Consider the following 24,611-nt stretch of genomic DNA (forward strand, 5'->3'; position numbering starts at 1 on the left):
TACAACATAATTATGGCAGGATTTCCTGATGCAGTACCATCCCATCCAGAAACCTGATGAGGCCAGGAGTCGGTCACTGACAGACCTCTGGATGGAATTCTGTGCTAGTTTAGAGAATGTAGGGCTACAAACAAGCAACTCACTGTCGGCCTCTACAGAGCACACTTCCATGAAACGGTCACATCTTAGTTTAATGTACACGTCAATACATCACCCTGTAAAAATAAACTCGGCGTTTGGCAAGGGATGCATATGCCATGCCTTGATTTGATTGTGCAGTGTGATGATTTTTTTCTCATTCAGAATTTTGTTTCCATATAGGATTGCTTCCTCATCTCTGCATTAATGAAATGCTGGAATACAAGTAGGACCAGATGTTACAACGCGGTAAGACTAATATTTAAACACAGTCGGCTCCGGGCTGATTAGGTACAAATATGTTCAACGAGAGATGCACCAAAGAATCTTTGCACTGCAGTGATTCTAATTATACACTGTTTCTATGATTTGGGACTCAGAAATAGAAAAATAATGAATAGCTGAGTCCTGATTGACTGATACTGAGTGCAACAAAGAACATGTCCAGCACTGCCTGAGTGCTATATTCACAGGCCAGGAGCACATGTGGCTGGGACCTCAGGGGATTGCAGTATTCCTGGTTACATTCACTTTTGCCTCTTGACCAAATGCTAAATAATACCTGATGAAAAGACTTGAGCTGTACCAAAAGCTTGCCTTTATAATCTATTGAGTACCAGATCTACTCTAAAAGTAACCAGTTTGAGAGTATAAATCAATCCACCCATGCCATTTCCACCTGACAGTACAGGTAAACATGATTAGGTCAACTATAAGTTAAAATGGCCTTCATCCAGACTCACTAGTTCCCTGTAGTGCCCCCTGTCACTGTGGTCCCTATCGCCCCTGCATCTTCCTCAGCCACTGGTGTAATTACAATGCAGTGTGCATAGCAGAGCATTCCCCTACCACCCCCATCTGATCTGCAGCCACTGGTGTCCCCCACTGCAGAGTGCGCAGTAAAACGTCTTCCCCGTCCGTCCCATCTATCCCCCTCCTGCCAGTCTCTCTTGGCAGCTGCCCATTCATCCCACGCAATGTGCAGAGTAATGCAGCACAGCAGTCAGGAGAGAAATTACTTTAGCTACCACTCCTGCAGTCCCAGTCACTGGGCTTATCTTTGCCGCTGTCTTCCATCTCCTCTGTGTCCGTTTGGACGTCTGATGGACCAGTCGTTTGGACGTCAAATCGAGCGTGTGTACAAACGGTCGTTCAGCTGATAAGACTGGTTTTGACGGATCCGCTTGGCGTTCAGACATCCAAACAACCGGTCGTTTGAAAAAAATCAGGCGTGTGTATGTACCTTAAGCAAGCTGGGACACTCCCATTCCACAATCCTGGTTAGGAACCGTGTTAAATAATGGTGTTTTACATATTACTAAAGTAAAATAAGTATTGCTATTAATGCAATCTATAGACCTGAATTTGAGGTGTTTTTTTTTCAGCAATAGTGGAGTTTCACTTTAAATATTGGTACGTTTGCGCACATTGAGCAATTATATTCACAGAATAAATATCTCACTGATTTTCTCTCTTTTCCCAGACATCCTTTCCAGAGCACTGAAGTCTCATTTATGAAGCCTTTCATCAGGAAATGTAAGTATTACTCGTATCCCTGTTACCAACACCCCTCATGCGGAATACTTGTGGCTGGACCAAAAGTAACTTAACACAAACTAGTGTTTGGCGAGACATGAGGCACAAAGCCCATATACTGCTAATCAAATAATAGGCTGTAGTTTGCTGAATGACAACTCAAGCCCCAAAATGGTCATCTCTGAGATGATTGCTTTAAATCCAAAAAATATATTCAAACTAAATTCTATACATTGCTAACAAGTTACAAGGTATACAAATGACATGTACTTCATTTCACATTGCTTATACTTCTATGTCATTCTATCATTGCACTAGCACCAAACACCGACACCAAACAGCACCTTGTCTTCCTACACAGGTCCCCTAAGCCCGTAGCTGATGACACAGTTTTAATAGATTAATATACAAAACAACCAAACCAGGAGGGAAATACTAAAAGGCTTAGGATTGTGAAACGTCTAAAGGCCACAAATGCAAATTTACATTATGGTATTGCAGCTGTGGCCAGTTCCCATACCTGTTACAGTCAAAAGAAGAACATTTGTTTATGGTAAGGGATGGGTATAGAAAATTGTTATTACATACACCAGCCTTGGCACTTCAGAGGGGCAACTCCTTGTTTAGCTATGCCAAGCCATAACCTCCACATTCTGTGCTGCAAGGCAGGGCCTGATTTCTGGAAAAACCACAAAAAGGCCCAGTCCTTAGACAGCTGCAGCATTTGTGCAGGCTGGACATGGAAGAGAGGTTGCTGCTGAGAGCAACACATAGAGATAGGGGTACTGCTGCCCAAAGAAAGAGAGAGTCTGCTGTACATGGATGGTATGCATGGAAAAGGAGGGTGCATATGGAGTAAGAGGCACTGCTGCTCATGTAAGGGATACAACTAGAAGGCCCAATAAAAATATATTTACTTACTGTATGTGTTTGCAGACCTTATTGGCTGAAATGTACAGAATACTGGTCACATGCGTGTTCCTTGCATAGAACAGCTGATTGAGGTGCAGCAAAGCACAACAAAAAATCACATTTTGGACCCCTAATAACAGACTTTCTGGCAGGTTTTGTGGGCCTAGCATAATCTGCTGTGACTTTATTCACTGCTGATTGAGAATTGTAATGCATGTAGTGAGGCAGTAGTGGAGCTAGCTCTGTACTGGTGTGGAAAGCCCCTCCTGCACATGTGTGGGTGGGCCCCTGTGTACATGTACAGTCGTCTGCAGGAGCAAACATGGGGAGAAAAACAACAGAAATGATGGCAATCTTAGAATAGGTTAGCCAAGTGCTAGCACAGGGTGGAAATTACATTACATGTACATTTATATCTCACTCATCTTGCAAAATAATTGTATCTGTCAATCATCTAATTTCTAAAAGTCCTGAAATGTCACATTCTCACGCACAGACCTTGTATTACCTCACACACTATTAACAATATGACTGTGCAGAAGATGGAAATGAAGAGATCTTTCTGCAGTGCTATGCTTTCTACTATTCCTGTAAATGACTGCTTTTCACATGTGAGAAACATCAACTATTCTATATCCAAACTTCATCTGGGAAATCCTAGTCAAACCACCCCGGCAAAAACTGGGAAGCTTCAATTCTTGTAGCAGGTTTGCTCTACCAAATTGGTTTTACCAGACAGTACCAGGCAAGGATGAGTGGAGATCAAATCTCTATCACCCGGGAAGAAGCAGTGGTAGTCGGCAAATCAAAGCCAAACGACAAGCATAAATTAACTGGCAGCTGCACTAACTGAAAGAATTGTCACTTGTCACACATGGTGGGCTAAAATAAATTTTGCTAAAGTGCAGGCTTAATAATCTACTAATGTAACTGATGATTAGAGGGTGTCGCACAGAAACAGACATTTCTTTTCTAAATTCGTTCTAATTACTCTCATTTGTTTTCCCTAACAGACCCATTAAGACCGAAGTGTCCAAACTTTTTAGGCCAAAGGCCATATCGCCGTTCTTGCGAGTGCTAGGGGGCCAAACTAGCAAAATTGTCATTAGGTACACTATGCCTGTCACATTTTGACAAATAAAACATTTCCGCAAGAAATAACCCATATACAGTGTGCAGTTAACACAGAGACAGCTGCTAATCATTGGCTGCTACTGCTACAGTGGTGGCTGATAACCAACAGACAAGCAAAGGGGGAGGCATAGCGGCAACACAAGACGGGCTGCGGGCCGCACGGAATTAATAACTGTAGAGAGCTTTGGGGGCCACCAGAAAAGGCTTGGCGGGCCGCATTAGGCCCCCAGCTCAGACTTCAGACATGCCTGCTTTAAAGAGAATCTGTACTGTCCGGTTTGTACAATAAAAAAATATACCAATTGAGTCACTGATCTCCTGGATCCCTATTTGCCGTTTCCGCCGCGATCCTGGCTTTTAATCGCCAGTTTTAGGCAGTGTTTACAAACAAAAAACCATGTCCGCTAACCAGGAAGTGATGTGTGTGTGTGTGTGTGTGTGTGTGTGTGTATCTCTCATGTTACAGTATACTACAAGTTTTTATTAAATAGTGAATTATCTGCACTCCAATCTGGGATTAGTCACAGTTTCTCAGCATGTGACAGGCAGCAGCTCCCTCCCCCCTCAGCCTCACAAACTTCACAGACAAGCTGAAATTTAGAGCAGGGACGAATAAACAAAGCACACACACAGAGCCTGAAGGGGGCGTGCATAACTTGTCCCTATCACAGCAGAGGCAGCTCCTTCCTCCCTGGGTCGACAAAGCTTGATAAAGAAAAGAAGATTAGATATATTAGAGAGACAGTGCAACTAGAAAAGGCTGCAGTAATCCAGACCACATTAGAACATGTATAGGAATTTATAGGCTAGAAGAAATAAGGCTGAACATTTTGTTACAGAGTCTCTTTAAGAGAAAGCAGGAGCATGGTTGTGCTGAAAGGAACTTATCAGGCTTAATAATATGTAAACAAAGTTCATCCCTGTGGTGTCTGGGAAATAGTGATGGTCATGTCTAGGAGAAACGTGATTTGTTTGATCAGCTGTAATTTGCTGTGATCACATCATAGACTTATGTGATATGTGACATCTATCACCAGACAATACAGATCCCTTGCTTCTCCATCAGTTCTCCTAGACATGACCATCGCTATTGGGAAACAGTAGAGTGGTTGGTTTTGAAAAGAGTAGGAAACCAAAAGAAATATGTACTGATTAAAATTTTATTCTACTTCATTGTGTGTGACAATTAGGAATGATCAATGAAAAATTATACAAATCATTTCTCCGTACATTCAAATTACATGTAAATTATATGGTTTATTCACAATGGACCAATCAGAATAACTTCCTGTAAATCTTTATTGGCCCAGGTTCAAGCTGCATAGCATTTACATAAAATTTGAATGCAAGGAAAAATTAATTGCATCTTCCCTCTCTGGAGGATTCTGAGGAGAATTTGCTCATCACTAGTCCCAGGCAGTCCAAAGGGACAGGGCATGAAATGTAGTCACATTCAGAATACACAGAGTATTAGTGAATACTAGTGAATACGCCTCATTGTTCCTTTACCGTAACAGATCAATTTAAAGAAATGTTAATACAGTACTTGAAAAACTAAATAATTCCTAGGCCGGTGCTGTCATATCTGCTGAAATTACCTGCATTTCAGTGAATGGCTGTACAGCTTTCTGTCAAAAGACATTAAAGAGTAACTGTTAGCCCCCAAATTGAAATTTAAATCTGTATTGCAATGTTTTATTTAGTATTTCAGTGAACCAAAAAGCCAATGCAGAACTTTAAAATCAATCTAATTTTTTTACAATGTAACCTTTTTCCCCGCTCCGGACGCAAAGCCGCATATCTGATACTGCTTAGCATGCAGAGCATGCCTATGTCTACCCGACCCCCCCTCTCCCCACCAGGACCAGGTGCCAATATATTCTCCCCAACAAACAGCTGACCGCTCTGACATGGAGACAGAGCGGCAGCACTTCCAGCACCGTCACCGCAGAGCAGCCGCCGCCGAGTCACATGTGAGAGAATCACATGTGAGAGATGCACGGCGGCGGCTGCTCTGTGGTGGCGGCGCTGGAAGTGCTGCCGCTCTGTCTCCGTGTCAGAGCGGTCAGCTGTTTGTTGGGGAGAATATATTGGCACCTGGTCCTGGTGGGAAGAGGGGGGGTCGGGTAGACATAGGCATGCTCTGCATGCTAAGCAGTATCAGATATGCGGCTTTGCGTCCGGAGCGGGGAAAAAGGTTACATTGTAAAAAAATTAGATTGATTTTAAAGTTCTGCATTGGCTTTTTGGTTCACTGAAATACTAAATAAAACATTGCAATACAGATTTAAATTTCAATTTGGGGGCTAACAGTTACTCTTTAAGTGTATGGCTAGGCAATGGGTACTAAGGATTGAATAAATAAATGATCAGCTTGTGCATGGCGGGCAGTTTGTTGGTAGAAGAGTAATGCTTTAAAGTGGTCTGAAACTCTGACATAACATTCAATAAAAATGGGTTTTCCTACTTTTTATTACTCATACAGTTATCATATTTGCTTTTGTGCACTCGTAATATTGTCTGTTTACAAATTACAAGATTTTCTTGCCCTGAAAGCTGGAATTGCATTCTATTCTTTTTGTATTAGAACTGCTTTTTATGATATATTAAAATCTTCTAATAAGCTATTCTGAACACTGTGTGTGCCTGAAGCAGAGACAGCTTTTCAGAGAGTGTTTGTTTACATTCCAGTGTCGATACATTTGTGTTTAACAAGTAAAAAAGATACTGTTAACTTCAGTACGGATGCAGATTTGAAGCTGAATAGCAGGAGAAAGTGCTTTGTTTTGTGAAGTTCTTCTAGAATTTTTTTTCTGGAATAGTAGCTTTAAAGTTGTAAGGAATATTTTAAAGCTAAGTAGAAATGCTAACTTTCAGACCACTTTAACATACGATTTATGCTCTGCATTACTATAATGAAGTGACAATGGAACCCTAATTTATCAGAAGGGACTGATATTCAGGAAAGTGAGGATTTGAACTGGCTGCCCTGGGTAACTGTACCACTTTGTTTTACACTTCTGTTGATAAAATAACCCCATAATGAAATAAGGCAGCTCAAGGTCGGTTGGTAATTTTGGAAAAAACGTACACCCCATAAAACATCTGGTGAACAAATCTTATTAAAATGCGTATAAAACATACATAAAAAATATTTAAAACTACAATAGTAATCCACATTTTATTGTTTCTAGAAACATCCCTCGTTTTAAACTGGAATTTTAGAGAGTTTCAATCTCCCCAAGACATAAGGACGGATCTGCAGCGTAAGTACACGCAAGGCACGGATTTACGGTACCGCCTATTGTCATACTCAAGGCCAAGGGCAACAAAAAATAGTATAGTGATATGACACCTTTAATAAGAAAAGCCTTCCACCAAATGTGTCCATTTAGCATGGTGAATGCTATCCCAGGCCAGCGCCTCAGCAACGGATGGTGTCCAGCCTACCCTGAAGCCAGGCACCTCTGTGCACATGCATCATTTCTGGGTCCTCGTTGGGAGGAGCTTCAGTACTTCCCTTCCCCTCTGCTTCCCCAGAGCTGAAGCCAAGCATAAAGCTCACTGCACATACTTCCAGGCCTTGGGGGTGTGGCATAATGATATGGCTCCATACTTTCTGTACAGGCAGTGCTCCCACGAATAGACATGCATGTGGAGAAGTGCCTGGCCACAAGGGGAGCTGTGTACTGCACACTGCTAGAGAGTAGTGGGAGAGGTCATGGATACTATATTGGATGGATACATTATTGCAAAGTCAAGTATTGGGATTTTTTCACTTTCTTTGGGAAAAAAAAAATCACTAAAGTGCTTTTGTGACAAATAGTGATGTTGATCATTAGTCGGCAGGACTTGCGTGAATGATTTGCTGAAGGTGGCCACATATACAAAGATGGTCTAATTATTGTTATTGTTCAAAAAAAAAAAAAAAACAACAACCATCCAACAAACCTGCACAGAAGTACTTTTGATCTATTTTCGACACTGGACACAATTTATCAATCACAGGAAATAACCTGATAAACCGATTCCTTGATTTATAGCTCTCAAGGACAACAATGCTATTTTTATAAGACAGCAGAATGGCTGGGCTTTGTCATAAAGAAGCTGCTTATCATTGTTAGGTCTGCAAGTACCAGTGGCGTAGCTAAGGAGCTGTGGGCCCCGATGCAAGTCTTACATTGGGGCCCCCCCAAGCTCTCTATACATAACAATTGATACGGCGCACCAAAACCTGCCAATGGCAACTACAGTGTCAGAGGTGCAAGAAGGGAATGGGGAACAGTGTGTTAGTGATTACCACTATTCAAAGTATCTATAGAAGTGATTATTATGAGCACAGGACCAATAGAGAGCTAATAATGTAGTTGAGGGAGAGCCCTTCGGGGCCCCTCTGGCCCAAGGGCCCCGATGCGGTCGCTACCTCTGCACCCCCTATTGCTACGCCCCTGGCAAGTACCCTTCATTAGTAGGGGGAAGCCTCTTGATCCGGAGGCTTCCCCGATCCTCCATGATCCCTCCACTACTGCCCAATACCCTCCTTATCTTTGCAACCACACTCATCTCAGTGTATGAGCATGGCGGCACTGAACAGCCACTCGTGTACAGAGGAAAAAAGTTGTACAGACGGAGGTCGTGCTTTACACTTGTGCAGTGCGGCCACGCCCATACATTAAGGGGGCGTGGTCATGAGCACTCTTCAACTTTATTGTAGAAGGTTATTCAGAGGATCCCAGCACAGCACAGGAGGGGCATAGAGAGACCAGGATGGTCCGGAGGCTTCCCCCAATGAAGTATCTAACTTTTGTTTTTTAAATGTTACAGGTACACTTCACAGATTAACTGCTCTAATAGAGAGAATTCAGAGATAATTTGATTTAAAACAATCTGTGCTTATAATGTCTGAGGGCTTAAAGCATGCGCTGATGAAAAGAAGCATAGAACGGATTACAGTAATAATTTCACTCAAGGGGATTGGCAAAAAACCTTTACAAAACAAAACTAAAAAATCTTACAAACTGGAAGCATTTGATGGAGATACTTTCAATAACAACTTGATGAATGTAGCAGTTAAATCATCCTAGAAAAGCTGGAGCCCTGAATGCAGAGGATTACCACTGACGTATTTCATGATTGCTGGATTACCAGGAGAGTTGTAATATCATTGCTTTGCATGCAGCTTTCCTGACTCTCTATCTTAAGGCAACACATGTTGCTGCGTCACTTCCATGGGATTACAGAAAGGAACTGAAAATCACAGTGCACCACATCACCCAATGTTTAGAGTGAGTTCAGGAAAACAGCACATGATGGGAACTAAATTGCTACAATAGTCTGTAATTTTGAATAAGCACATAAAAACCATTAGGTGGTAAACTCCAACTCCCAACTGAGTCTGATTCGCATGAAAGAAATGAGAAATAAAGAAAAATCCTCCAGCTGTCCTTCCTCTAGAGCTGGCTACAAAATGGCAGCTGGAATCTGAGGGGATGCTGTATTTATAACAAACTCTTCACATTTCTCAATATTCTCTGATTAGTTTATGTAACGTGCGCTCACACTCCCTAAAAATCAGCCTTGTCTATGTGGAAAACTGCTATTTGCAAAACTGTGTGGGATGTTGACATAGGAAATATGTCTTGCAATGGAAAACACAATGCAGTAATGACTATCATATAGCTTCATTTTACCTGCAATGTGTGCAGGCAGCCATTTTGGGAGCTAAGCATGAATATGACAGAACAGCTAAAAATAGCACAACAAATTTGGGTGCCCGCTAAATAGTGCAGCTCGCATAGCGGCCATTAGCTTGGGGGTTAAGGTTAGGACCCATAGTGGGGGATTAACTTTAACCAAGGATTGTCCTTCATTCCAATAAGTAGCTGATACCCCTCTTTCCCAGGAGAAATCTTTACCTTTTCTCAACTAGATTATCAGAACAGTGTGATGTCATGGCAGTGTCCTTTCTGTGAACCTTGTTGCATGTGGGAAATAACAGCTGTTCTCAACTGCCAAGCAAGTAGTATCTCGCTCTGTTCATACATATATCAATAAAAAAAACAACCTTTTAGCCCATCACATTGTAAGGGGGTGTGGTTATAGATAATGAAAGTTGGTGCTGTCTAGTTTTTTCCTTGTCTGCCAGTGGTAAAGATAATCATCTTTACTACAATGTGAAGGCTGATTGTGGATCAACATCATGAACGAATGACATGGGGAATAAAATATATTATAAAATATAAAGGCTCTAACGCTAGGCATACATAATGGTTGATAGTATTCCAATTAGGAAAATGATCAAGTACTTCCAGCTGAAAATCAGCTGGAAAGCAGCCATTGATACCGCACCCTGCAATACCCAATCTCAGTGACATTTCTGCAGAAATTTGATAGAAAGTCCATACACTACTTTCCTGCTAGCTTTGTACTGCTTATTGCTACCAGCTGTTGATCCCCCTACTAGCATCTTGAGAAAAACATACTGGAAAATCTACTCATGACTCTCTTGGTTAATAAACTGATTGATTGGCAAGAGGTCCGTAAATGACTGGCAGATTCAATAAAAATAATTGTATTTTTTTCAAAATGGCCCACTGTATGACCACCAACTCGAGTGATTGTTGAGATGCTCCTGGTTAGTTTTTGATCTGAGGAAATGAAAATATACCTTGAATTTCATGAAAAGGTTACATGTTCTACCTGAGTATAGTAGGATCTTCCTTAGTTTACTTCATGTGTAAAAAAATTTGGGACAGTAAATCACACAGCAGAAACTCTACTGCTTTACCCTGCAACAGGCCAATGACAGGATTTGGTTAGCTGTGTGTGACTCCACCAATATTCGTACATTATACCCAGGATCCTTTTATCTCCACTTTTCTTAAAAACCTTGACCAAGACCGCAACCGGCATTCAATTTCTGCGAGATTTCTATGCAAAAAGTGATTCAATAAATTTTCATGAACTTTTAGCCTGTAACTTATTAAGTACAATAAGAGTTTCACACAAACCCCAAAATGTTAAAGAATACATTTAATTTTCCCTTTCTGCCAGGCTACAGTTTCCCCACTCTTCAGCGTTTTGGCAGAAAATGTGCAGTTTTTCACATGCAGTTTTTTTTTTGCATTGATATTTTGTGTTGGTGTGCAAATTTTCACATGAAGGTTTCCAGAGCATATAAAAATTCAGATTGTTTTATGCGAAAATTGCATGTGAAAAATGAAATCCTGCCTTAGGCTCGGTTCACATTAGGCTGTTTTCAGCCTACGTTCGGCTCCGATGGGCGGAACCGCAGCAGCCGCAGCGCTGCTTTCCCTATGGGAAAGTTCACATTGCTACGTTCCGCTAGGTTCTGTTCCCTGCTTCATGTGTAATCGGAGCAGACGTTCCCGACATGTCGGGACCTTGCGTTGCCGCTCCGCTCACAGATCGGAACGCAAGCGTACGGGCGGATGCGTCCTAATGTGAACCCGGCCTTAGAACTCCTGGACGAGCCTAACGAGCCTAATACATTTTAAGCAATTTTTCCCTGGATGAGTGAGGCTTGTCCATACCGCCAGGGAGGTTAAGGTGCGTACACACGCACTGTTTGGGTCGCCCATCTGGATTGAGCCCGTATAGACGTCCCCCTTTGGTATATGGCGTTTTAGATCTTTAAGGTACCTCAGGGGACACCTGTACTCACATTATACTCTCAGCCAATAAGGCCCGAAATGTGTGTACGTAGCTTAACAATTCAGTTTATCAAAAATGTTTAAAATGATATTCCACTGACGTTAGAGAGGAAACAGTCAATCCCCTCCACTGAACTCAATACATTACAAGAATTTTGGCAATTACTACTGCATCTTCCTTACCTTTATTTTTACTGTGTAGTGGAAAATGCATCCAAAGGCTTATCAAAATAAGATGCCAGATGGGTGGTTCAGAGTTTGTTGCATTGATTTGATGCCTCCGGGTGCTCAGCGTTACAATGCTTGTTTTTCTGTGCAGCTAATTGCTCATGCAGGAAGAGAGGGGTTACGGGGCAGTTCTCAAATTGGAGACCTTTACAGCCATAAAACAATTCATGCAGAAAGAAAGTTTTGATTAACAAAAAATTTGAAAATCATGTGTGCAGCACGGATATGTCACAGCTATTTGCAACAAAAGTGGAATTTCATTTTAAAGCCAAATATTTTACTCCTGGTTAACGGTGTTACGGTGGAAAAGATTTAGATACTCTACCACTTCTTGCCCTTGTACCCGTTCCATCTAGGGCAGAATATGGAACTAAAAAAATTAAAATCCTCAGATCAAGCAGAGATGTTTTTTTTTTTCAATATGCATTTAATAGAACGGTATTTAAAATAAATTAAGCATAATGAGTGTTGTAAAAGTTCTGTAGTTTTTGCAAATCAAAACAAAGGAAAAATACCTACACCACCAGTTTACATTCTCAACAACTGACGCCTTTAGTCACATAGGAATGAAGATAGAACAGTGAATATAAATGAGGCCACACCTCCTTAGAGTCTGACAACCTTTCATCATCTGATGGGGGTGAGACCTGCATTTGAGCTTTAGGGCTGGTTCAGACGGACGTTTGGAGGCGTCACGTTCGTTGGCGTCGCAGCAGCAATGCGTTCGGGCTTTCAGCAGCGTTCGGATGCGGTTGCGTTTTTTCTTCCCCTAGGGGGACATTACCCGTCGCGGTTAACCGCCCCTGGAAGCAACATGTAGCTTCCAGGGGCTCCTTGAACGCCAGTGAAAAATCGGGACCCAAACGCCGCGTTCGTGCAAACGCGCGTAAAAGCTTGGTACAAACGCTCCCATTCACTTGAATGGGAGCGTTTAACGTCAAGTCCCGAACGCTGGCAGTAAACACTCTGCAAGCGTCCGTCTGAACCAGCCCTTAAAGGACTTACGAGGCCTAAATCTAAAAAAAAAAGTTGAAAAGTTAAGTACCTGCATCTCTTTCAAACACACGGAGGATGTCATCCACGCCCTCCGAGTCGTTCCGCCAGGTCCCCGCCGCTCAATAGCCCCCCGGCCGGTCACGACAGCACGGCCGGGTCGGGTTGTCCTGCCTCTGCCAATATGGCCGCCGGAGCCAGCCGCGGGTGCGGCTGCGCAGCTCTAAGGCCAACCACCCAACAGTAGCGTGGATCGGGGGGTTGGCCCTAGAGCTGCGCAGCCGCGGCCAGCTCCGGCGGGCATAATGGCAGAGGCAGGACAGCTCGACCCGGCCGTGGGGTCGTGACCGGCTGTGGGGGCTATTGAGCGGCGGGGACCTGGCGGAACGACTCGGAGGGCGCGGATGGCGCCCTCCGTGTGTTTGAAAGAGATGCAGGTACTTAACTTTTTTAACTTTTTTTTTTAGATTTAGGCCTCGTAAGTCCTTTAAGGTTATTACCATAACAACAGCATGTGTTAATTCTACCCGGAGCATATCCATTTTTGGTGATAAGTATTTTTCTTTTCGTTGAGGAGATTTCTTCTACGTTCCTATCATCTTTTGGACAGGAAGTGAACTCTCCCCAATAGGGATATAAATGGAAATAAAAATGTTTTATCCTTTGTAAAACTCTATCCATAAATAGTAAAAGGGAAACAAATCTTCTAGACTTCCACTTTTATACAGCTAACTGTAAAACGCCACATTCATGTTTTTTTTTACGATCAGGACTGTTGCACAAGTTCTCCAAAAAAGCACTTCTAGTAATAAATTATTGGAAATACAAGATTCAATTACCGGTATACTCTGCTTATATAAAACAAATAATTACAGGATCAGATTTATCAAAAGAACTGATTTTCACTTCGTTTGTAGTCACATACCCAAGCATAAACAACTTCTTACAGAACCTCCTCTAAGCCTTGGGACTGATGGGGGTGGACTTGGAAACAAACATAGATTGATTAAGTTCATCCTACCACAGTAGCTCCTACATGCTGCTGGACCAGCACACTACATGGCGTAAACAACCAACACGTACATATATTTTTGTCCTAATTTGATGGGAAACACTGACATACCCACCATGTGGCTCAAACCTTTCGGCTGACAAACCGCAATACAAATATTTGTAAGTATCTACTACAACAGTAAGAAACGGTCGCGTATCTTTTTTTTGTACAAACTCCTGGAATCCGGATTTCTTTTTTCCTTATTTTGCTTAATTTTCTTGCAAGTATTGCTTCATATTCTCCATTAATGATTTTCTTTGCTGCAAAGGGATAGTTCCAGATCTTCATTCAGTATATTATAGTATAAAATATGCAAGCTATCAGTATCGCATTTAAATGTTAACATAATAACCGATGATTGACAAGACTATGCTTCCCTGAAATCTTGTTTTTCAAAATCCTTGTATCCAGATCTCCAGAGGTGAAACGCTAGTGCCCTCTGTGGTCACAATAAAGAGCCCTAGACTTCCTTATGGACATCTTTGAAAGACTCTGGAGTGTAAGTAAACTGAAAAAGTCATTGTCAGACTGAGGATCTTCCAGAAGTTGTCCCTAACTGCTGCGGTAGGTTTTAATGATGTCCTTGATGAGACGTCTGCAAATAGGACAACAAGCATTGTTCATTTTCTTGAGTTTTAGGCCGCACGTGTAGCACAGACACATATGTCCGCAGGAGTAGATGACAGTGTCCACCATGTTCTCGTAGCAGATGGTACACTCATCGTTCCAGGATCCTGAGGCAGAGGGTGAGATGGGTGACTCGGGCATGCTCACCGGAGAGTTTGGAGCTGTGCCTGGATGAACAACAAATAAATGATAGTTTTTTAATAGTTTTGTTGAAATATGGTTTACTTTCAGCAAGTATGTGTTCAGAGTTTTGTCTCTAGGTGGCAGTGTTTGACTTTTCAAACATAAGATCATAAATATGGGTGATCATTAAGATGTAAATAATTCTGAACTGATGCAAAAGGATACACATTTTTTTATACAATTTATAATTCAAAAATATATAGCTTGAAATTGGACCTTGAATTGGATGAAATTAAATGGAATACTTAAGTAGTGGAAAGCCTCTGGGTAGTCCAGAGGCTTCCCCCATCCTCTTGGACCTCACCAATCCAAAACTGGGACCCTCCGAACAAATTCAGCAAGGGTTTGTTGAATATGTTCTCGCAGCTGCACTGCGCAGTGGCATGGAGCCGCTCGAGCATAGAGTTTTCCTTCATGCACATGCAGCTCCGTGCTATTGCACAGTCACGTGTCATACTTGCGCCTGCACTTGTACACAGATGGGTGTGCAGCCTCCTAGAAGAAGAGGGTCCCAGCAAGCAGAGGATTGCTTTAATAAAAACATGGGTGCTATATTATTTTAGAGTCCCAGGGATGAAGAAAATCGTCGCCTTCAGTTTTGCAAGATTTACATGTGGTCCATTTTTTCCAATAAGTCCAACAAGAATTAGCTTTGCAAAAACTGGCACAAAACAATAAGTGGAATCTATTCTATTTATGATCGTTTTACTTCTTTTTACGACTGCTTATACAGAAAATACTTGCAATACATTTTCTAGGGATCCTTATGCAGCCCTATAGCAGCTGTACAGCAATCACCTCCTAAAGCGTTTAAATTTACCCTGGCATTTCCTGTCAGCCATTGCATTGTCAGTGTATTGACAGTAAATTCTCTGCTTTTTGCCAAGGATATATGTACATCTGCATTACTGTTGGGTAAGGAAACATTCCATTTAACCACATTTAAAATCCGTTGCAATTCATTGATCGCAATTAAGGGCTAAAATCGAGTGAAAGATCGTACTAGCATCTAGTTTCAGGGCCCGATGCTGTACAAGCACATTTCTAGGTTTGTTGCTATGGAGGAGGGCTGACGGCTTGGCACATGATGGGGCAATTGAGAATAGACTTCCCTCGGCCTATGTACTGTCTAGTTGATCCCCCTCGGAAGATCACTTGCCGAGTCCCCAAGGGGAACCGGAGGCTGCTGTAGACACGCTAAATTCTCGGCAGAGACAGCACCAACTGGCTGCCTTGGCCGAGAACCATCTAGCTTGTGTACAAGGCTTAACCCATTGGCAGCTTCAATAGAGTTATCTCGTTTAAGATAAGTGCACGGCTTATGACCTCATTTGTCTGAACTTGCTGTGCTGTAAATTGTAGGAATGCTTTGATCTCTCTCTACTAGCAAAAATTTACTGTTACTGTCTCACACTGCCCCCTAGTATGAAGTGGCCATAACTACACATTACAGCAGTGCTAATTAGAAGCAAAGGAAATGTAACAAATAAGAACTAAAAACAAATGTGCTCAGGGGCGTAGCAATAGGGGGTGCAGAGGTAGCGACCGCATCAGGGCCCTTGGGCCAGAGGGGCCCCGAAGGACCCTCCCTCAACTCCAGTATTCGCTCTCTATTGGTCCTGTGCACATAATAATCACTTCTATAGATACTTTGAATAGTGCTAATCATTAACAAACTGTTCCCCACCCCCTTCTTGCTCCTCTGACACTGTAGTTGCCATTGGCAGGTTTTGGTGCGCCGTATCAATTGTTATGGGCCCCATTGTAAAACTTGCATCGGGGCCCACAGCTCCATAGCTACGCCACTGAATGTGCTAAACTTAATTGGTCTAGAGCACTTGCAATCCTCTAAATAAATTTGCTGCTAAAGGGTTAAGTCTACATGAGCGTATGATGCGGTCTGAGGGGCACAGGACAGGTCGTCCCATGATCCATAGCAGTGACTGGAAGCTGCTAGATGGGTCATGTAAGTTTGTAGTTTTGCCCATCCCTTGGTAATGGAAGAAGTACAGTAAACCCTAGGCCCACTGGAGCGCTTTCAGCTGCGCTTTGGGATTGCCAGTGATATTTGGCCATAGAGAAGCACTTATGATCTGTAAGGCAGTGTTGCTAAAACTTAATTTCCACTGGATCGCCTGCAGTAGATTGCCCAGCACTTTTAAATGCCAGACAAATCATACCAATAATTGCCCTAACGATTGCGGCACTAAGCACTTGTGTGATTGCAAGAGCAGGAGAAATCTTCAGTGGGTAATAACCTTCATATCAAAACAGCACGTACAAACATTCTATTTTTTTTTTTAAGTAGTTTGTACAGGAAAATACAAGAGCTGGTAGATCATCAAAGATACAACTAGGGATGGTCAATGAGATGCAAATAATTTCGAGCTGATGCAGGAATATGCAATTTTGTACGCAAATGTAATGTAATGTAAATGAAAATTGACCAATCAAATTTTACCTCAGAAGGATTTGATTGGTTCATTTTCAAGCTGCAGACAATATTTGCACACTGTCACATCAACTTGAAATGATTTGTGTCTCATTGACCATCCCTAAATACAACAATATCTTAGTTTAATAATGTACACATTGTATTGGGACGTCTTTTTGTCATCTTTACCTGTTGTCCCTGTATTAGTGTACATCCTCTCACAGACACACTGATGCGTACTCACCACTGATGGAATTACAGAGGTGCCCTGACACACAGGTGTTCAGCACAGGGTCGGAGCTCCCGCTGCACAGGGCTGTTGGGCTGTTTGGAGCGGATGTAGGAGAGCTGGGTGTGGATAAGTCAGATGATATTGTGGAGCCTGAAAAATAAGGAAGGTCCTCTTTTACTCTAGATTTTCATGCCATTTCTCATTTTATGCTTTCTGTAATACAAACATTCTGTAAATGGAATTACTCTGGGATATGCCAGTTACCAGTCAGGCTTGTAGGTCCCAAGACCTACAAAAACAACTAAATAAAACCTCTGTATTATTGCTATATTTGGTTTTGAGTGGAGCCAAGTGAGTTAAATATAGAGATGTTCTATACGTTGATTCAAATGTGTATGCCGACTGACATCAATCAAAACAGACAGACACTGTTTTTCAATTGGCCCAATTTCAAGCTGCAAACAAAACTGCAACAAAATCCGAATCGACTGGAAAAATTTACATCTCTTTCATCCTCTAGTTAAATGACAAATCGACTTCTTAAATCTCTGTGGCATTTCAATGGTGAGCTTTCATCATTACTATTTCTAGCTGTGCCTTGACTATTATGGTCCACATTTTCTTGGAAACAGGTTTTCAGTGCCCCTAGCAACCGTAGGTGGTTTATTTCTGGCAGTATCCACTCCATTGTGTCTTAAGGTGTGGCTCTTGTATTCAGAATTGTCAGTTAATCTGAACAGGCATAAGTAGGACACACACAAATTCTCCCCTGGTAATTTCAGCTCTAGGTTTCATACTGTGTATTCTCTGTAGCCAAATACCCAGCATTTGTCAATAATTCAACCTCAACCCAACCCAATTCCCCAGTGTTAGAAAAGTGTTACCCTATTCTCAAAAATGAACAGTGCATGTTGATAACCCCCCCCCCACCCAACCTTGCACAACACCCCCCCTCCCCTCCCCCCCACCATCACCACCACCACAACCCTCCCCCGGTGCTAAATATTATTCCCTTCCATAGCTAACATGCCTTCACTGTTGCTACAAGCGTTTCCCCTACCTACCAGATAATAGTTTCCCCTCCAAACTTCGTATAACCCCCACCTTGTGTCCGACCCCTCCCCCCAAAAAATTATTTCCCAGAAGTCCAGAATGGCACTCAAGAACTAATTGGTGTTGGGCTGATTAGTAGTGAGACTGCACAGCCACGTGGGTAATGCCAGCACAGGCCAGTGAACACGGGCTGTTTGATTATCTCCTCTTTCTGGTGTGGCAGGTCGTGTCTCTTATGCCTAAATAGCTGTTTCATTTGATAAGAATGGACAGACTTCCTTTTCTCTGGATGCTGGATGAAGGGTAAAATGTTTTGTGGTCAAATTTTTTATACAGCTCTCAAAACAGATTTGCAAATCCTGACATATTTCCTGATGTTTTTATTAGCAGATTCCTATGCTCTGCTGAAACCAGCGTCTGTTCCAGCAGAAACCCATTGTTTACCTCTGATCAGGAAATATACATTTCCTATAGCTAAATTTAATGATTACTTGTTTTTATTAGTTATGAATGCTGACCCGCTAAAAGCCTTTAATCATGGTAGCGAAATAAGAGCAATGGATGCAGTTGGAAGGCAAATACTGTATTGTGTACAGTGAATCCATCATGTGCGACACATTACAGAGTCCCCCCCCCCCCCAGTACTCAGGGTAGGCACCACCGCTGCAACGTGAGGGGAAGCTGCAGGCAGCTGGACTTGTCACGAGTCACATTCAGGAATCAGAAGACGCACAAACAGATTCTGCTACATCACCAGAATCATTCACTGAAAGGAGGGAAGGAGCAGCGATGTTGTCCCTAATGGGGTGTGACAAGCCCATTCCATGCGAGCTCAGGCGCAGACACATATCCCAGGGTCTCGTTTGTCATTGTTGCTGCACATACTCCTGCTGCTGCTGTATGTATGCTGTAGTGATACTCGCCAGATGCTTCAGCTGCCATTTCCCAAGTGGCTTGGGGGCTTCTATTTATATAACACAGAAACAAATCTATTTTATACGGAATTTGCTTCAATTGTTCAACTGAACACAGAGCCCATATTGGTCATAATGTTCTGCATTGTATAGTTCTGGAAACTAAAAGCAATGGGGCAGAGAAAACCTTCCATCCTCAGAAATAGAGATGGTCCTTGCATTCTAATTTCATGTAAATTGCATGCAGCTCGGAACAGGGCCAATCACATTCAGTTCCTGCTGTATTTGCGTGATCAAATTCCAAACTGCATACCATTTTTTTGCATCTCATTAAAACCACTTAGCTACTGAGATTGTATTCACAGTAGGCGCAGCTCTAATTACTTTTGCAATAACTTTATCTCTAACTATCACACCTAAATGATCTATATATAGATTTTTTCAGGGCATAGTTTGTGTGTGATTTTTTTTGTTTGTTTAGTAATTACCTTATTTTCTATGCATTTTTAAAGGAAAATAAGGAAAAAAATACAGCTTATGTATTTTCACCCTTTATAGCTTTACTGTAAATAGTTCTATTATACATGGAAACCCACATTTTACTTGTCTGTCTCCCCTGTTTATTAAAACAGTTAATTTGTGTTCATGGTTTATCAGGCATAGACTCTATACTTTACTCAGTGCTGCCTCTCTCTTCTCCTGCAATGTTTAGTTTACACATTTACTCTATAGTTGGGGGGAGAATGGAGGTTTGCTGTCATTCCTTTTCAATTATGTAGCCTTTTTATCAGCTCAGACATGAATGAACAGTGATCTCTAGAAAGGAAAGTGCAGTGACTTATTTTCGCATCCTTTGTTAGGAAGTGGTGCAAGCTGTGCTTGTACCCAGACCTCTGTATTTTGCAGGTCTCTCCTCCCTTGTTGTGTGGTGCTTAGCAAGAATTTCCTCCCATAGCCAGTCAATCAAAGCTGCTCCCCTTCTACATTTCCATAATTCCCGGTAATGAAAGCATCAGGAAATGATGGGGCATCTGTACCCAGAATTCCTCACACAATACAGGCTCCTGACGAGCATTCTGTCCTTTCTCTTGTCGGAAGAGTACTGCGCCCTGTGGACCCCATCATATTTGAGTTCACTTCTTAGAAAAAGTGTTTTAGAGCTAGTTTCTATGTATTTTTAGTTTGGACTGTTACAAAAGATTTTATCTTTCCTAAAATATATGGCAAACCAAATGGCACATGTCTGTCCTCCACTCAGCTGTGTGATGTGAGCCACTTATGGAAGGCTAAAGGAGATCTGGTTGATCTTGTAAAGCATCTAGGCTTGGACATATTGATCAGACATGTTGTATTTGGGAAAAGTGGAACTCAGCTGTTGTAGGATATACCGGGGCATGTACTATACTGTACACTACACCCTTTCATACCTAGGTCTAATACTAACCATCCCCCCAGACCTAACACAAACAAGCCGATAGCAAGGGCCTAGTTGATAACAATCCAGGGTTTGGCTACTTAATAGCCAAACCCCGACACCTGATGACTCACCCCTACTGCATGCTCCACTGCTATACTTTATTGGGACTTCCTTTCCTATGTTGCCCCTCCCCCACATCATGGCAAGCCCCAGGGTCATAAAGCCAGTGCCGCTCTAATAACACCCTTTCCCCCAGTGAGGTGGGACCATTTCCCAGGGGGGCCAATACTTCTTCTTGCCCTCCCTTCATCAGAACCCAATTCCTGTGCTCCCTGGCAATTGCCCTTTATCCTCATTTTCTGCACAACATATACGCACAGTCGTGGTGCTGGAATATTGCCACCTCCACTGCAGCTGCCCACTATTCTCTGCCTCTGGTCTTTCTGCATACCACTTAACATCATGGGACATGCAGAAGAAGACTTAGATGGAGGCAGAAAAGAGCAGGTGGCTGCAGCAGAGAGAGAGCCCTCAGCACTGAAGATGGTAATATTGCAGCACTACTGCAGTTTTCTGTTACGGACAGGAGGATGAGGATGAGAGGCGGCTGACGGGGAGAACAGGAGGAAGGCCCAAGTGGAGGAATGGAAGGAAGAAGTCCAGGGCTCCTCTAGTAGTTCCGTCACTGTAGATCACATGTTGGATAACTATATATGGAGGCTGCCATATTTATTACAGACTCTGTAACCAAAAAAAAGTGCCCCTGGGCGTACTTACCTCGGGAGGGAGAGGCCTCTGGATCCTATCAAGGCTTCCCCTGTCCTCCTGCATCCCATGGTGGTCTGACTGGGCCTCTCCGAAGCTACAGCTGACAATTTATCAAGCTGTGGTACAGGCGCAGTAGCACCTGCAATATTTACCTTCCCCGGCTCCAGCGCAGGTGCAGCTCTTGGCTCAGAATCAGGTGGAAATAGCCGATCCCTGTTGGATCCGCTCTACAGCGCAGGTGACCTGCGCCTGCACAGTAGAGTGGACCCGGCTGGTATTGGCTATTTCCGCCCGATTCTGAGCCGAGAGCCATTACTGCACCTGTGCTGGAGCCGGAGAGGTAAGTATTTACATGGCTGCCATTCGGAGGGGCCCAGTGAGACCACCGTGGGACAGAGGAAGACTCGATAGGATCCAGAGGCTTCTCCCTCCCGAGGTAAGTACGCCCAGGGGCACTTTTTTGTTTTACAGGTTTTCTGTTACAGTACCAGTTGCCTGGCAGTCCTGCTGATCTATTTGGCTGCAGTGGTCCCTGAATAACACCAGAAACATGCATGCAACTAATCTGGTCAGATCTGACAATAATGTCAGAAACACCTGATCTGTTGCATGCTTGTTCAGGGTCTATGGCTTAAAGTATTAGAGGCAGAGGATCAGAAGGGCTGCCAGGTAACTGATATTGCTTAAAAGGAAATGCACATGGCAGCCTCCATATCCCTCTCACTTCAGGTGTCCTTTAAATACATTTAGCAGTACTTAAATGTAGATTACATATAGAACACCGACTATAAAGTGTATTGCTTCATTATGGATTGGTCAGGCCTGTCACATGCTGTGCCCCTGGCTTGGTCAGTATGCTTTGCACAGAGGAATATCCTGGATTACTGCTGTGGCTACACAATTTTTTACACTTGCTATTTTCCAGGTTTCATTTTCTTCACCATTCCATTCTGTTTTCTGCCTTCGTGGATTATTCATATCCACCATTTCCACTGATAGAGGTGATAAATAATAGATGCAGTGGTAACTGCATTATTAACATGGTGCTGCCAGGATCGCACATGCAGCTCCATACCACATACTTCCTGTTAACCGAAACCTATCAAGAGTTTGTTTTCACTGCATCTATTATTTAGCTGGGCATGTGAAGAACGGTAAAAGTTGGGCTCCGGAGTGCTTCAGTGCTTCTTAGATAATAGATGAGGAATTTGAACTTTAGTAGTAAACCTACAACCATGCAGCAGTCATGTGATCCTGAGGGATCTTGGACTGACAAAGTGCCAGGACATTTCCAACCCACAGAGAAGGGTACATGTTAAAAGGACACACAGTGTATTAGCCTAGGATATGGAAAGAGAGACAGTGCTAATACCACGGCTCTCATTAACCTCCTTGGTGGTAATTCCAAGCTGGGGTCGGGGCAGTAATCCCGAACTCTGGGGTAGCTGCCGGAGGCTGTGTGCAGAGTATAGCGCGCAGCGGGCGTTTGTACATCCCTCCTGGGGGATCCCGACGTTGGCCACCATTTTTCTTCCACTCCTCCGCGGCTCTGCTTCCTCCTGGTGAGATTGCTGGCTGTCGTCATGACGGCAGCCAGCAATTTCACTTTAGAGTTGCAGCGCCACCCGGAGGATGGAGGCATAACTGCAATGCTGGAGCCAGGGAGGTGAATGGTTTTAAAACTGCTGCAAATCTTCCTGGCAGCATGATATTTTCCAGATTTTGGTGACTGAAAGGGTGCAAAAAAAATTGCACCGCTTTTAGACCCTTAAATCCGTAAATAATCATAACGCCAAATGGGTTAACGGCAAACCCAAGGTGAGAGTTATGTAGAGGATGACATATTTATTTCCTTTTAAATAATGCAAGTTGTATGGCTGTCCCCCTGGTCTTGTGCCTCTAATAATTGTATCCATAGTCCGTGAACAAGCATGCAGATCAGGTGCTCTGACCAAGTCTGACTGAATTAGACGCATGGATGTGACTCTGACACTACTGCAGCCAGATCAACAGGACTGCCAGGCAACTGGAATTGTATAGAAGGAAATGCTGTAAATATGCCAGCCCATAACTCTCACCTTGGGTTCACTTTACACATCTTCATGGCCAGTAGGAGGGGTTGTTTTAGACTTTCTGTTCTCCTTAACATGGGACATGAGACCAGCAGCCCAACTAAACCCAAGACTAAATGAGGCCAATTCTGAAAGCCTACTACTGGGAGACCAGGGGACCCAGCAGGCAGTATGCACAGATTTGTAATAGATTTCATGCTAAAATCTATATACAGTGTGTGGGAGGATTTGATCATATAGATGCTTGACTGAGAGGGATCTGCCTGTTGGTCGATATGGACCACCAGTATATGGTCGGCTTTAGTTTCACACCTGATTTCATTATACAGACCTTGGTTTGTGAGCATTGTTCGTTCTGAGAACATACTTGTAATCCAAAACACTCATATCAAAGCAAATTTCCCCATAAGGATTAAGCTAAATTCAAGTGATTTGTTCCATAATCCAAAAACAGTTATAGAAATACTGTATAATTTTTATACTAAGAATTGTACTGTATAAAATAAAGTTGTAAACAAGGCTTTCACTATAACTAATAGAATCATTGCCTCACACCAACCTTTCTTTTTGTGTGGCTTTAACAAGGAACTAATCCATCAACAGTAGTAGTTGATTACTTTTGAAGAGTTCATGGAAATGTGACTTTGCACAGTCCCTACACTCAGCGTAAATAAAACCTTGCAGCATCAAGGTGAGAAGGACCATTGACTCAGTTGTAATGAGGTGACACGTGTAAACAGTATTTGCTTGTATATCAAGTCAAAATTTCACAAAAATTTTTGCTTGTACTTCAAAGCGTTCTCAAACCAAGTTACTCTCAATTTAATGGTTTACTGTATCGATTTGCTGCTTATGACGATGATGTCATGAGAGGGTGTGTGACCTGGCTCCAGAGAAGGGAGGTTGTGGGTGAGGTTTGGACTGCAGGCTCTGTAGTCTGCTGCTCTTCGTAAACCCCCTTTAAGGGGCAGTAGTCTTCTTGGCAGGGGTCAAATGAAGCTTTTCTATAAACTTGACTCTATACTGCTACTGTAGTGAGATCGCACTGTGGAGCCATTACACTGATGAAAATATTCCTGGACAGGGCATTTAAGAGTCAATAATATGTCTTCAAATGTGGCTCTGATCAATAATATACTACACTTATATTATTGATGTAAGTCCTGTTTCAGGATACTGACAGTGTAGGGAATATTTAAGAAGCAAAAGGGTTGAACGGACTTCATTGTTTTTCTTTTATTTG

General features: G+C 42.7%; 1 protein-coding gene and 1 long non-coding RNA gene across 4 annotated transcripts in view; one reads left to right on the forward strand and one right to left on the reverse strand.

Moving 5' to 3' along the window:
• Positions 1 to 319: 319 nt before the first annotated feature.
• LOC137535508 (uncharacterized) overlaps positions 320 to 24,611 on the forward strand; it is an 89,834-nt gene continuing 65,542 nt past the window's right edge. The window contains exons 1-4 of the long non-coding RNA XR_011024405.1: positions 320 to 387; positions 1,622 to 1,674; positions 6,915 to 6,986; positions 14,080 to 14,167. This is a non-coding gene — a long non-coding RNA (uncharacterized lncRNA). The remainder of the gene's footprint in view (positions 388 to 1,621; positions 1,675 to 6,914; positions 6,987 to 14,079; positions 14,168 to 24,611) is intronic.
• Positions 13,076 to 24,611, reverse strand: part of NEURL1 (neuralized E3 ubiquitin protein ligase 1) — a 372,529-nt gene continuing 360,993 nt past the window's right edge. For all 3 annotated transcript variants that reach the window (XM_068257347.1, XM_068257348.1, XM_068257349.1), the window contains exons 5-6: positions 17,157 to 17,294; positions 13,076 to 14,462 (exon numbers count right to left, since the gene is read on the reverse strand). In XM_068257347.1, the coding sequence (XP_068113448.1) occupies positions 14,221 to 14,462; positions 17,157 to 17,294 (380 nt within the window). In that variant the 3' untranslated portion in view covers positions 13,076 to 14,220. The remainder of the gene's footprint in view (positions 14,463 to 17,156; positions 17,295 to 24,611) is intronic.

The sequence above is a fragment of the Hyperolius riggenbachi genome, chromosome 10 (assembly GCF_040937935.1).
Source record: "Hyperolius riggenbachi isolate aHypRig1 chromosome 10, aHypRig1.pri, whole genome shotgun sequence".
Taxonomy (NCBI): domain Eukaryota; kingdom Metazoa; phylum Chordata; class Amphibia; order Anura; family Hyperoliidae; genus Hyperolius; species Hyperolius riggenbachi.